Raw genomic sequence first — 15,096 nt, 5'->3', positions numbered from 1 at the left:
TTCTCCTTTTCATAAATTTAGCCTTAAGGTTAATAAAGTCAAAAGTTAATAGCTGAAACTTGTGCTCCTTCTATCCTGATTTAAATCATACATTTGATATGAAACACATTGATTGAAAAAAACAACCTGACACTTCCAGCTTTTACACCCTGTATTCAAAAGAAATTCCACAGCAGCGTCAGAGTTTCCCCCTGTGGCCACAACTTTTCTCTGGCTCTCATAAAGAAGAGCCTTGTTCCTCCTTCATTATTGGTTGAAAAGGTGCCAGACTCTCCTTTAGGCCTTTCTGAAGCACAATTGTGGTTAAAGATGAAAAATGTGACACTGTTTCACGGTATTGTTCACACACGAGGAATCAACCAGGACGTCAGTAAAAACCTCTGGTGTAGTTCCCTGAACACATAATGTGGGTCACTCCAGGGTAAGAGGAACTGAGAAGATGTGAGTGTCAGTATGTGTAGTTTGAATACTGTAAAAAGAAACTGATATTTTGGAGCAGATTTTGGCTGAATGAATATGAAAAGCTATCATTACAGTCATGAAATCAAACCTACAACTTATCATTTATCTTTAAGTTCATCATCTCATGTTAACAGGTTCACAACTAGAGCTGCCACATTTTGTCAATTAATCAATAAGTCCATTGACAGAATATTAATCAGAAACAATCTTCTGAATTGAATTATTTTTTAAAGCAAAATCACCAAATATTTGCAGGTGTCAGTATCAAATCGATGCAGCACAACCAGACACGTTCATCTTTCAAGTCAAAACCTGGTGCATACATTACCCACAATGCAACTCAATCATAAAGAGTTTGGTTAGAGATTTGTGTGTGATATGCTAGTAGTAGTTAATGTAGCTTTCTGCTGTTTTAATCAGAGATGAGCAGCAGGCTACAGAGGTCTGGTAATCTCACTTCTTTCTAACTATTTCATCATGCTCAAACTTGAAGTCTTCAGCCCCAAATGATGCTGACATAAGTGCCATCACATGAGGACATTTATCAGACTTCACACAACTCCCTCTGGAGACACACAAGTTTTATACTTTTTTTAAACATATGCAGTAGAACCTCTTAAGACCTGTGGAGTCTGTGAAGTTTCCCCTTCATAAGATCTGTATCAGAGCTGATAAATAAAAGAAAATAATGAATGTTACAAAATTATGGGAGCAATTTGAGATATATAATTTTATTCTAAGTATCATGTTGAAATCAATGAAATAAAGGACTTTCAAAAACCTCCATCAACGCAGAGTGTGACCACGGACATAGTGTACATTCCTAAACTAATACTACATATAATTAAGTATTCTGAAAAAAAGCTTTCTGGGAAAACAACAATAGAGAAAACACACCTGGCCTTGTAATGCAAGTGTTTTGAACAAACACTTGCCTCACAGAAACTGGATGAATGGACGGTAGTTAGCCTGAAATCTTCCAAAGTCTTTCTGTCAGTTTCAGTCACTTTTCTTGTCTCTCTGTAAATCCAGTCTGTACTCAAACAAAGTGAAGTTCATGATTTTGGCAACAAGTTCAGGAACGACAAACTCTCTTATCTTCTTGTAGCCCATGTGCTCGTACAGCTTCTGAGCATCTGTCTGCACCACAGAGGTGAACAGGACGACTGATGCATAACCTTTGTCGCGAGTAAAATCTACCACTGTCCGACACAGAGCCTTAGCGATGCCCATCCCGCGGTGACTGCGGCGTACAGACATGCGTTTCAGCTCCAAGCAGTCAGGCACATTCTCATTAGGGAGACAAGCTACCGTGCCGACCACCCGACCGTCGATCTCAGCCACCCAAAAACACGAGTCCTTCTGCCTCAGGTAGGTTTCGCTGATGCTGTTGAGGTCCTTCTTGAGGGAGGTGTCAATGTATTTGTTGAACATGTAGACGACTAACTGCCTGAACGCCGCCAGGAGCAAAGTGACGGCCAGGATGGGCAGCAGGAAAGACTTGGAGCTGGTCAGGAGAGCGCAGAACATGCACATGAGCACCATCTGGGTCGGCGGTTGTTTCAAAATGTGCATGAAGGACGAAGGCACGTGCTCGCTCATCCCCAGGGTGAAGATCTCCTTCACTGCCTCGTCGTCATCGTCACGATATTTTCTGATCTGGATACCAGCCATTGCTCAGTTCTGCTTATTAATAAAACACCAGAACAAAGAGGTGACAAACTGTAACAAATGATTAGGTCAATTGATTTGCTAACATATATAATTTTTTTCTTTTAAGTCCATTAAGAGAAGCATAGTATTGTATATGGACACCGCATGTTAAAGAGCAGGGTGTGGGGAAGAATACATCCAAAAGCCAAAATTAAAATTGGTTTGATTTAGGATTTTAGGGTTTTGTTTTTGAGTTGTTTAAAGAATAATGGGCTAATGAAATTTGGAAAAGTCAAAACTTAGAACATATGGTTTAATCTAAACTGAGTTTAGTACTAAAAACTAGTGAAACTGAATCTGCCCAACTGAGATGTAAAATTTATCTCCTTGGAAATGGGAAGTTGTGTTGATACAAGGATCTGCTTTGTCAGCTATGAGTCAATCAAAGTAGGAGATCAAATGTTTTTCATTTCAGAAAGAGATTGTTCAGTAAAACAAAAAAACAAAACAGTTACACAGTTACTCTTTCATGGAAGGCACTGAAAATATGAAACACTTTATGAAACTGATGGGAGTAGTTGCACAGTGTTGTTTATCAAGAATGCTTTGTATGATTTGTTTTTTGCATTACTGTATGTCATGTAAACCCATGTGGAATAGACCATTTGATGGTATGAAACAACAATAAAAAAATGACAGAAATGAATTTATTCAACAGATAATTAACCAATCATCACAGTGATGTACTAAGTAGAAATATTAACTATATGGGAGCACTGGCCCTCAGATTTATCTTTGGAGAAATCACAACTACATAACTATAGCTCTTCCCAGAGCAGCAACAACAGTAAAATGTTGTTAACACACTAACACATCTGTATTAATACTGTAATTTACTGTAATACATCAGGTATAAGAGCCAAGTTTGTGCGGAGGGAGCAGTTTTATATTTAGCTAATTTGTGCTGAACATACTTGTTTATTTTTATGTTAAAGTATAACTTAAATGCACCATGTATTCTCATTGCTACAGGCAGAAGTTAGACGTTAACAGAGCAGCTTCACCTCTGGACACGGTGACCCTCAAACTGACAGTCAGATCACTGAATGTAACATGAGTCAGTTTAACTGTTATAACAGTAAATTAGACGTTAAACGTTGGTAAGCCTTACGTTTTTAGAGCTCTGACCATTTTTTGAAAATAATCATCCAACGTTAAACAAATGAACATTAGGGCCATTGAAGATCTATCTCCCGTGAGAAAACGTAAACGGTCAAGACTTTAATTCCACTGATTAGCTAACAGCTAATCAGCTAGCATCAGTGCTAGCATCATAAAGATGTCAATTTGAGTCCAAAATTGCTCTGATATTCCTGTAGGAGGAAAAAATGCTAAATAAACACGACTTACTTGTTTTATCTCGATGCTTGAAGATAGGATCTGAATGGTGCTGAACGCAGCAAAGTTCACAGAAACTCAAAATCCCCTCATTTTATTTGTCTGCGACTTCCGGGTCTTATATGTTGCATTCACGTAAGAATGGGAAAAAAGAAAACACAAGTCTGTGTAGCGTGAGGATTTATCTACGTGTAACTGCTGCTATTTGCCACAGTTTGTCAAAACTTTTGCTTTCACCAGTTGTGTGTCAGAGATTCTTTTTAAAATTAAAATCATCCAGTAACTGAAAAAGGAAAGACTAACACTGAGAAAAGTCTAAATAAACATTATTTTGTGTAGTAGACGTGTGTTTGTGCTTTCCTATCTTGTTAAGAATTTAAATCTATGATTTTATAAAATACAAATATGTACACAATACTCTGAATGCCTTAAAAACAATATATTTTTACCATTTGTTTTTACCTTTAATACACAGTAACAAAAATAAAATTAACAACATTTATTTGTGGCTTTATTTAAAATATAATCTTTAAAAAGAAAGAAAGTGGTTGGCATACAAAGTGACAAAATGTAAAAAAAAAAAAAAAAAAAAAAAAAAAAAGTAAATTAATGAACAATGCAAATACTGTTTATAATTGGTCCATTTACATTGTAGAGAAGTTTTTGTCTACAGTCTTTCATCATTTACAACACCCCATGTTGATTAACGTACAACTCAATCAGCCACTGCCACTCAGAGGCCATCAATGTACTGTAAATAAGTCATTAGAAAGAACACATTTTACTAAAACTTCTACATGGTAAGCACCAGTGTAGAGAAAATACAGAGAATCATAATTGTTTTATTTAGATATATTGTATTTCCTGTGGTTGATTATTTTACATTTTTGTTGTTGCCTCTTGGATGGGGTTTCACAGGGTAGATATACTGTGTACAATGTTGAGTTTTTCTTTCTATGTGTGGTTGTGTATGTTGGGATACTTTTTTAATATGAAAAGTCAATAAAGACGTAATGTTTTGACCTACGGGACCACAAACGATAAGATGCATCTGTCCCACGGGTCTCAGTGAAAACTTGACATCTTTCAGTGACAGGAAAATTATATTCTGTGAACAACACACACAGACAAAAAAAAAAACAAAAAAACTGCAGCTATACAACCTTGAAAGGTCAGGGAGGTCACAAAACAGCAAGGTCAAACTCTGCTGCCACAACAGCCAGAAGACTGACTGTTGTCACAATAACACTGCATACATTAGTTTACAATGCAGTGCCACTGAGGTACAATAAAGTTAAGATATTTCACAATATATGAAGACTGAAAAAATTATTTATTGTCTCCTTAAAACAAATTTGTCTAGATTTCATACAAATGATTGTAAAGATTTTCCCTTTTCATAGAGTAAACGTTCCACTAAATTGATAGTCAAAAGATAAAAAAGCATTATTTTTCCTTTGAACATTAAGTTTTGTTTGTACAAAACATTCACTTTACATTCACTTTCCTGCCCAGCCGAGTGAGCAGAAATGGGAGCAGCTCATAACTATTTATGTTTCCAGTTTGTGTCTTCTCCTGTCTCTTTTAGCCCAGGTTGATATCCCCTGCAAACATGGTGATCAGTAGTATGATGGTGAAGCCGGTCAGCAGCCCCGCGTTCTGGATCAGGAAGAAGACGATCTTGGTGGAGGTACGTCGCTGTTCCCGGGCAATGTTGTCCATTTCTGGGAACTGTGATTAAGAATGACAATTATCTGTCTCATACATAATGTACACTGGTCTGACAGAATGGGAAGTACTATTGTATAATAGCGAGGTGTGAATGGTTTGTTTTTCTATTGTACCTATTCAGTGAGACAGGAAGTAAAACCACTAGTCATTAATAATAATAAGCGCCTGACTGCTGATGTCAACATAACAGGGATGTTTTTGCATGTAAAAAATCAGTCAGATGGGAATAAAAAAAGAGCCCTGACAAGTCTTGTGATACACTTTGTTTTTCTCACTGTCAACAGTTCCCATAAAAAGACCAAAACCAACAATGAATTGATTCTATTGACAATAATCCCCTGTGTACCAAAACACTGCTACAGCTCATTGCTTTGTACATCCCCTCACCCACAAAATAAAACTTTAAGGTTGTGAATTAATTGACAGGAACAAAAAAAAAATCTCCACTGTAAAATCCTGTTTATATTTTAGGATATTTAGCTTTACAATACTTGTTGGTTTTACCTCTTCAAATTAGCCAATCTGAGAATGTAAAGAGAGAGAGCCTTTGTATCATTTGAAATTTACTCCTAAAAACTACAATGCCCAGCTATTTCGGAACATTTCTGAGTCTTTTTTTAATGACAAAAGTAGGTGTTTTTAATCCATTTTAAACCAGCATTCATTGCTTTTTCTGGCCACTAAAAACGGGGCAGCACAACAAGCAACACTGACATACTGTATAATCACCATGAAGTCCTGAGGCTCTTCAGCTGCTAAATGCTCCTCTGTGTTCACCTGCAAGTCTCTAACTGTGTCTGGTGTTCAGTGCTGAGCAGGTAGTGTCTTTTTAACTGACAACAGGTGCCTGCTGTGACTGAAAACAATAGAGTGGTGTGAGTGAACCAAAACCAAAACAGTAAAGTTGTGGTCTGGACAGGTAAACAATGAGTGGAAACTCCTCTCAGTAACTCAGCTCAGTAAGGTTGAGTGGAGCTGCAGATTCAGAGGAAAATTCTCAGGTTCCTCAGTACACACACACACACACACTGTCACATTGTTTTCACATCATCATTTTACACACTGTTCTAATTGAAGTACAGTTGACAGATTTCTTTCCTCTTTAGGAAAAAATGGAATCATGGCTGATGCAACAGACAGAAAGAACTGAGAAACCATCACATTGTTGGTTTTGGTCTTTTCATGGGAAAGGTTAAAAGGTTACAGGTAGCATTGGATTCCACGGCCTTGTTTTTATATTTAAAAAAAAGTATGATCAACAATCCACAGCACAACAAAAGATGAGCTATTGCACAACCATCAAACACAGTTTTTTCCAGTCTCCTCAGATAACGTAATCTAGCTCACCATGTCTGCCAGTGCAATGTACAGAAACATTCCTCCTGCGATGGCAAAGATTGCATTAGGGGCAAAGCTGCTCCCGAGCAGAATGCCAAACACGAGGCCGACGTAACACGACACCGCCGACAGCAGGTTGAAGAAAATGGCCTGTGGGATGCTCATACCAGCGTTCAGGAGGATCACAAAGTCACCTGCAGAGAGAACCAAACACAACATTTAAACAATAAGGAGAAAGTTAAAATAGTTTGCAGTATTACTGCTCAGCTAACAGAGTTGTTAAATTATTTTTATTTGACAAAGACACTGATGTTATTTCTACCAAAAAATACTTTTACCAATAACACTGCTACCTAAAGAAAGCAAGGGTTTGATATGACTGTACAGCATTACCTCCTCACTCTCACAGAGTTATGATTCCATGCTTTGTGTTACAATATGCACTGTCACTCTAGACATCTCTGTCTGGTCTCTAAAGTAACTGAGGACATAAAGGAGAAAACAAAATGTGTCTTGGAGAAGTCACATTTTTGGTGCAATTCTCCAGCTCGTCAGTAGAGGCCAATAAAGATCACTGATTCTTAAAGACTGAGCAAAAAGCTATAACCTGCTGTTAACCCCTTAAACCCAGTTTTCCTCTTTAATTTGCCTTTAAGTAGCTTAAGGGATGGTTATTCCAGGCGTTCTCACAGTAAGAGATATATATATATATATTTACATTTCTTCAGCTCTTTACTGAAGAAATGTGATGTTTACATTAAATAAAATATTAGGTCCCATGTCTGTACCATGCCATCAAATGACAAATTTCTTGTGTCATCCAAATTCAACCCAACATATCTGGTATCTTTCATAACGTTGGGATCTCAACAAGAATTTTAAATAAAGTTCTGTGGGTTTACACGGGGTTTGGCCGCACAGGGTGAATTTGTAGTGACTCAGGGGGTTGAGGAGGTTAAATAATGCTCATCACTCACCCAGCTCATGGGGAAACTCCTCACACACAATTGCAGTCGATGTGCTGAACCCTGTCAGTATTGACACGGTGAACGAGGCGCCGATAGCCAGACCATCGATGAAGTTGTGCAGGGCGTCGCTCAGAGTTATCATCCACGCCACCGTCTTGATGCTGGTGATGCGTTGCCCACGCAGCCAGTGGCACATCACACCAGACACCTGGATGTCCTGAGGAGTGACGAGACGAGGTTAAAGGCACATGGCTGCTGCTAGTGATTGTTTTTATTTAGGACGAGACATTTGCAAATAATGTCACACAGTATGTGGATTAGATAACTGTTTTTTAAACTTACACTGCTGTAGTCAAGACTAAGAATCTGCAGCCATGCTAACATCAGGTGGTATTTACCTGGTATTATGTCACCATCTTATTAACACATTCACATACTAACATCTACTGAATATCACTACACACAAAGTAAGGCTGAGGATTATAGCCTGAACTAAATTGGATTTTTGAGGCTGATAATGATAGCAACAATCTTGAAACAAATTCCTTACATTCAGGGGTTGTTGTTTGTTTGTTTTAAAAGAATATTATTTATCATTTATAATTATTTTGTCATTTGTTAAATCAGTTTATCCTCGGTGAGTATGACTGTCTATACTAGATTTAGTGGCAAAAGAGGATCATGAAAGTCTGAATCTGCACAAAACCGACCAACCAACACACATTCATTGCCATCCAAACAGCCATGACATTAGCATGGGTAAAAATAAAGACAGTCTTACTAACTAATCAACAAAGTGTGTCCACAGAATGTAAAAGACACTGATTCATCAACCGCAGGAAACATTTTCCCTAAATGGATGTGCGGCATTTGCAACAGAACTCTTCAATTACAAATATAATGCCACAAGTGCTGTTAATGGGGAACCAGAGACCGGGTGGACATAAACACAGGCTTTGCGATTTGGTTGAAGAAACTTTGCAGTGACAAAATGCCCCTTTTTACTGGCCAGGGCCAAACAAGGAGTCTTTGTGCTCAACTCAGACAATTCCAGCTTTTACTCCAGGAGAGGAGGGATCTGAGCCGTCAGCCTGGTTTCACGACTCCATCCCTTTCTGTGTTCCTGGCATTGTCGGTGTGTTTAGTATTTTGATCCCTTCAAAGCCATACTCCTCCATATGACACAGGGGATTCCACTGGTAAACACTGACAGCAGCTCTGATCACTGATCACTGATCACAGACCAATAAATGACTCTTGAGCGAAAACTGATTTTCAGAGCAGTAGAAAAACTAAAGACGTGCGTCCAAACCACATTCAAATACTGTCATCTTCTCTGGAAACATTTTTACTACACAGTCCACATTTGCACAATTAGACGTTCTGCATGTGACACACTGTAACTCACGCCCTAATGACTGATGAGATTAATAACACTCCTGTCAAGTGTGTCAGAGATAGAGGACTGTGGTGGACAGCAAAATGTCGATCGAGCATTCAGTGACTTCAGATAAGATTTGAGGGGAGACTCACTGTTTTCACAAGCTTATCTCAAAACTGAGCTGCTCATTGGATAAAAGATCATTGTGTACAAGGTTGTGTTACCGTGTGGGTTAATGTGAAATGTGTGCTCATGGAGTTGATCAATCCTGAGAGACTGAAGTATCATTTCCCAACACATACCACTCTACTCAGCTTCTATTATGGATAACAACATTATAGATAACAGGAGTGTGTTTGGTACCTGAGACTGTGTCACGTTCGTGTGGGAAGGTTCTGGGTTTGGGTTGCTCTTGTCTGAGGTGATGGCGCTGATGCTGGTCAAAATGATGGAGTCCTTTTTCTCCATTACGTCTCCGTTGTGGAGGGAGTTTTCCTGAGGCGGCTCTGCAGGAGTGAAGTGGCTGTGGCCATGCTGTGGAGCAGACGGACATAAGATGATGGAGCATGAATGTCTGAACCAGATTTCATGACAATTGATTCAATAGTAGTCGAGACTTTCACACAACAGATGTGAAAATGTTGATGAAAAGACAGGGAAACACCAGAGTGATAACAATTCAAAATTTCATGGCAATCTATTTAAGTCTCGACCGAAGACTGGACTGAGTGACTGTACATCAGGTTTTTCTCCTGAGAGACAGTTCTTCCTTCTGGCTCTGTCTGAAGGTAACAAAATCTAACTACAGCACGCCTAAAGCTCACAAATAAACATATTATATTCCATTATTTAATTTCCCAAAGTGTAAAATGGGCAAGTTGCAGTTTTACAAGGGGCTCTTCAAAGCTAAGCTAACTGACTGGTTGTGCTAGCCTCATATATACCACATAGACATGAAAGTAGTTTAATATTCTATGCAAGATGTGAACTATTCCTTTAAAATGTTAACTTTCAAACCATATAGGATTATTCTACTTTTGAAAAACACTGTAAACTGACTGTAGGATTTTATGCAATCACATACCTCATATTTACTTAATATAGCTGACCCTAGTGACCTTGACACTGATGTAAAATGATAACTATAGAAACAAATTATGCACATGACTCTGATTAAGTGCAATTGCCTCATGGTAATCAGCAATTAGGAGCCAAATCAGCCAATAAACCTGGGCTGTTCACTGGCAGATATACAACTGGAAAATGATAAATGATATCACTCTATGATAAAAGAAAATTGCTTTGCACCTAATAAACTCACTGCTCTGTTAACTCACCTCATGCTCCACCCCCAGAGCCATTTTCAGAATCTTCTCCACAAAAAACAGGAGGTAAAATCCACCGAATATTCCAACTGCATTCGCCACATAGTTATCAGCTTTAGGATCAAAACCCAGGGCCTGTGGATTAACAGCAGAATGTCAGCGTCCAGATTTCTTTTGTGTTTAATTTGGTAATTAAGTCCTTTATAAAACATTAAACACTGGCTTCATTTAGTGCCGTCTCCATCTCTTACACACCTCTGGTATGAGCTGAAGTACAGCGTTGGAGAAGAGTGTCCCGATGGCCAGGCCGATGAAGTAGGTCAGCACTTTGGGGAAATAAGATTTCTTGGTGAAGGGTATCAGCAAAAGGCCGAGCAGAGACGCGAGGTTGATCACGGTGACGGCCAGAAACCCGTAACCCCAGACTGTCAGGACAGAAAGGATAAACAGAGATTATTCTTTCATCATTAATTAATACTGCTAATTCTTCTTCTATTTATCAGAAACAAACTGTGTGTTTAAAACAACAAATGTAGAAGCTTTTATTATATGAGTTTATGCTGAGTCACTGCAGATGATCTAAGCTCATGCAGGACATCTGCTGGTGGCCATATCAGAGATTTTTGCCCTGAGCTGAGTCTCAGAGGGAGGACTTCCTCTCAGGCAACATTAACAATCCCACCTAATTTGCCAGAATTAGCAGATCCTGAACCTAACCATGGACTTGGCAGAAAAAGAGCTGGGGGTTTGGTGCACAAGCTAAAAGTAACCACAGCCTGAGAGCCTAAACTCAGGGCAACAAACTCCCCCTAACCCAGCTCTCAGACAGCTGTGGCTGTGAGCAGGTTGTGAGTGGATAACTCCTTATAAATATATATTACTCAAATACGATATTGTTGCTCAAAGCTAGCATTAGCATGTGTTGCTAATACAATAACACTAAATTTATCTACGACCACATGACACTGTTATAAGACATATTTTTTTTTGTTGTTTCTTGGCCTCCATGATCGTGTCGGACATCTTTGTTTACATTTGTCACAGAACTTACAACTGTACTTGAGAGTAACAAACAAGTGTGACTAACAAAAGACACAATCTATTTATTATTTGAAACTCTGTCACAAGGCGGCGAGAACAGCATGCATCACGAACATTGGCTGTAACTGTGTCAACAGCACTGAGTGAGCAGGAGTGTTTGACGGTGAGTCTGAGAGGTCAGTGGCTCTGTGAGTCCATCCAGGACAGTGTGGGAGAGTCATGACTGAGTATTTGACTTAATTAGACACTGACTCCCCTCATGAACAGTGTTTCTAAAGGCCTGATTTTATTCTGAACTGAATGTAAAAAAGTGGAACCAGCAGTAGACCAAATTGGTCCAGTGAGAGAAAATTAACTGACAACTATTTTGATGACTGAATAATTGTTTTAGTCATTTATTGAGCAAAAATCCCAAACGTGCTAGTTCCAGCTTCTTACAAGATATTTTACACTGTCTCCTCTTGACGCTCTGGGAAATGACATCAGGTGATCATTTTGGAAGACATCCTTTGCGATGCTGCTGAACTGTGGTGGTGTTTCTGTCATTTAACATACCTTTATTGATATAAATAGGGTGGACAAAATAATAGAAACTCCTGTCATAAGGACAATGATTTAGGGGCTGATAATAAAGAATCACCAGTAACTGCAGCATCTTAAAGTATAGTAAGACACCTAAACATTCATTATATTGATTTAAACTTAAGCAGCATGACACAGTTAGAGAGCAGAGGCCGAGTTCACAGGGAGGTCCTGTTGTCTTTGTGCTGTGTTTTATCAGCACGTGCTTTAAACCTCAGCTGTCCATGTGTCTCTGAACAAGGCAAATGTGTCAACAGTCATCACACCTCCTCTGATTAATCAGCTTAAGTCATCACACATTCTTTTTACTGATTGTAACTTCCTATATTTGATTTGAGGAGTTTATCAATGATGTTACTCACAATATGTAAAAATAACAAGATGTGTCAGCAAACCTTTTGTGAACTTTGAGGGGATTTTTTTGTGAGTAAAATGTAATAATGAAAATAATGGTTAATTCAATTTTTGGTCTGTTATCTATTGATTTTTAGTAATAAATAAAGAGTGGGACAGTGTGGTCATAGTTTTTATTGTTTGTTAGGGCAGAAGAAAAAGCAAAGATAGGAGGCAGAGGGAAGGGAAGACCTCTGACACAGCTGTGAAGCCGGATTTGAACCTTCGGCTTCACAGCTGAATGAAACGCAACTTCAGCCAGAATGTCCCACATCCTCTTGGGAAGAAGAAAACAAAAAAAAAGTCTACCCTGACTTTAAGAAGTGTCCTTCAACTGCACGACTGATGAGAAATCTCTGGCATTTGATAAAAGCACTGCCAGACTTCATTCAAGGAAACAAACACCGGATGAACTGTGAATTATTTGAGTTGTGGGGGGTCTCGACAAATAAACCGGGGAGCAGTCGTGATGAAGCAACTCACCAGTGTAGTCGAGGGGCGGCACGGTCTTGGGGGTGGTGTAGGGGCAGGAGGGCAGCAGCACCTGGGTCAACACAGCGGGACAGATCCTCCCCAGATGTCCCACAGTCAGCTGACTGACATTACTGAACCCAAAGTGGGACAAGATCTGCTCAGCTGAGGGACACTGAGGGGCAGACAGACGTTATTAGACACAACTTTATTAGTTTTAAACCTCTCTTTTGTCTTTAAAACCCTCTCTGCTATGTTTTTATTTTCCTGTTTCTTACATTTGTCTTCTTTCATGTGTGTTTACCATCTTTTGTGACTCTGTTTGCATCTGTTTGTATGAAAAGTGTGATCTAAATAAAGTTTTAAACAGGATACATTAATGACATTTATTAAGAAACAAGTCTAGTCATACCATGAAGTAGAAAAAAGCAGAGAAAGGTTTTGAAAAACATTTATATTAAGGTGTATGTGAGGTATATACATGTTAATTTAATGTTATTACACAGCTTAATTCAAGAAAATAAATAAAAACAATATATAAGAGCTGTAACACTGAAAAGTAATAGAAAATTGACATAGAATATTCATTAATGACCATGTATTTGTTCAAAAATAAGCTAAATTATCCAACAAATCAGTCAGACTTAATACTCCATAATGTTTCAAGTATTTACTACTATATTACAATGTAAAAAAAGTTTGTATTACACACTTTAATAAGTGGTCAGAGGAAAAAAAGAAGTTAATTTACAACTTAGTTTGCTAGTTTCATAAATAAGCCTCATAAACTGGGTATGACCACATGTTACACATTATTAGAAATCAATTATGAGCTCATTCGGTATCCGTTTGATAAGTTAATTAGTTAGTCATAAATATAAATGGTTTCTGTGCTCACCTCTTGGTTTACCAGTGGATTTTCTTCAGTTATTGCCTCTGACCTTCTGGCTGAGATTAACAGCAGCAAATCCTCCAGATGCTCTGTTGAAATTGAATTATTTTCACCGTAATAGAGTAAAATATTCTCCAGAAATCCCTGTCCATCTCGGTCAATCACATGGATACTGTGGGACGTTGTGATAAAAACCAAAACGCACGTAACAAAGCATCTTAAGTTAAACATCTCTACTTTTAATTGTTAGTTTTTCAGTTCGCCAGTAAATAAAATCTGCTCCTTCTGCTCTTATGAAATCATGATTTCCGAGGAGTTTATTGCTCGCAGTCCAGAGTCAGATCCATGGCACAGTCGGAGCAGAAGTCGTGTTTTTTCTCTTTTAAGTTGTGCAGTTTTTCCAGATTATTTCAGGAGCCGCAGTCCCTCCTGAGCTGCCCTGAGTGATCCACCGGGACGATCTGAGGTAGACCGGGTTCAAAGATCAGACTGCAGAGCCACGAAGGGAAAACATGGAGGTGACCGACCGCGTGCACTCACTGTGTTTCAATGCTTTCTTTTGTGACTTGACTTTCTCAACGTGCTCACACACTCTCTCACACACACACACTCCTACGTGTGTGTGTCTCCTTGTGAGTGTGTGTGTGCAAAAGGTCACGGTGTTGAATGGAAAAAGGGCGCGGGGTGTATAAGTCAGTGTGACCCAGTTTACAGCTGTGTATCAATTATGACACAGCTGGAAGTCGAAAAAAAAATCATAAACATTAGAACATGTGAGACGTTGTTTTGTTTAAAGGTCGCTGTCGCCGCCTTGTGGCAGCCGGCTGGTCAACGCAGGACCCAAAGTAAAGGGCTACAAAATACAAAATGGTGAGTTTGAGGCTACTTGTACATTACTTGATTATTTCCATTTTATGCTATTTAATACTTCCACTGTTGTACTTTCTATTCCACCACACTTATTTTATAGGTTTAGTTACTACATGATATAGAAAGCTTTTAAAATACAAGACATCAGTGGTTTCCACCTACAACATATTTTTGGTGAACTTCTTTAACCTGATCTCTTTGCACAGATTTGGTACTTACTTCTTACCTCAAGGTCTCCTACTGCACTGAAGCTTTAGAGTTGTGCCACACCTTTCTTTGGATAAAAGCGTCCACTAAATCAGCAAAAGGAAATGTGCTGAAAGAATGAATCGATTAGTTGATCATAAAAAAAATCAGCAACAACTTTCATCAACAAGTAATTGTTAAACTCACCTGTCAAGCAAAAAAATAAATAAATAAAAAAACAGTCAGTCTCTGGATTTGCTGCTACAAACTTAGACATTTGAAGATTTCACTTTTTTCTATCTCTGCCTCATAAACTAATAAATTTAAAAAAAAATCATTGGACTGATGATGAAAATCCTCCTTGTAGCCCCAATGCAAAATACTGCATAAAATACTATACATGCC

The 15,096-nt window shown here is 38.5% G+C and overlaps 2 protein-coding genes across 3 annotated transcripts; both read right to left on the bottom strand.

Moving 5' to 3' along the window:
• Positions 1-1,177: 1,177 nt before the first annotated feature.
• LOC108876605 (N-acetyltransferase 8) lies at positions 1,178-3,675 on the bottom strand. 2 transcript variants are annotated; one of them, XM_018666229.2, is made up of 2 exons: positions 3,526-3,675; positions 1,178-2,145 (listed from the first exon to the last, which is right to left on the bottom strand). In XM_018666229.2, exon 2 carries the CDS (start codon positions 2,134-2,136, stop codon positions 1,462-1,464), a length of 675 nt encoding a protein of 224 aa, XP_018521745.1. In that variant the 5' UTR covers positions 2,137-2,145; positions 3,526-3,675; the 3' UTR covers positions 1,178-1,461. The 2 variants fall into 2 exon arrangements, with proteins under 2 accessions (XP_018521745.1, XP_018521746.1); XM_018666230.2 differs by having other exon boundaries at positions 1,178-2,148; positions 3,526-3,666.
• Positions 3,676-3,997: 322 nt separating this feature from the next.
• Positions 3,998-14,381, bottom strand: slc39a8 (solute carrier family 39 member 8). The gene is made up of 8 exons (XM_018666273.2): positions 13,642-14,381; positions 12,756-12,918; positions 10,512-10,681; positions 10,269-10,391; positions 9,295-9,465; positions 7,560-7,767; positions 6,592-6,776; positions 3,998-5,244 (listed from the first exon to the last, which is right to left on the bottom strand). The coding sequence occupies exons 1-8, from the start codon at positions 13,864-13,866 to the stop codon at positions 5,098-5,100; spliced, it is 1,392 nt and encodes a 463-aa protein (XP_018521789.1). The 5' UTR covers positions 13,867-14,381; the 3' UTR covers positions 3,998-5,097.
• Positions 14,382-15,096: the final 715 nt, after the last annotated feature.

This window comes from Lates calcarifer, linkage group LG19, assembly GCF_001640805.2.
Source record: "Lates calcarifer isolate ASB-BC8 linkage group LG19, TLL_Latcal_v3, whole genome shotgun sequence".
Taxonomy (NCBI): Eukaryota; Metazoa; Chordata; class Actinopteri; family Centropomidae; genus Lates; species Lates calcarifer.
The sequence above is the reverse complement of the archived record's forward strand: the minus strand, read 5'-3'. Positions and strand labels throughout refer to the sequence as shown.

Bases quoted from the DNA above. Each gene is read 5' to 3' on its own strand.
- LOC108876605 (XM_018666229.2), bottom strand. From the start codon at position 2,136: ATGGCTGGTATCCAGATCAGAAAATATCGTGACGATGACGACGAGGCA.
- slc39a8 (XM_018666273.2), bottom strand. From the start codon at position 13,866: ATGTTTAACTTAAGATGCTTTGTTACGTGCGTTTTGGTTTTTATCACA. The intron at 6,777-7,559 runs GTGAGTGATGAG...TTCTCTCTGCAG, and splicing joins GGAGTTTCCCCATGAGCTGG to GTGACTTTGTGATCCTCCTG. The intron at 5,245-6,591 runs GTGAGCTAGATT...TCTTAATCACAG, and splicing joins ACATTGCACTGGCAGACATG to TTCCCAGAAATGGACAACAT.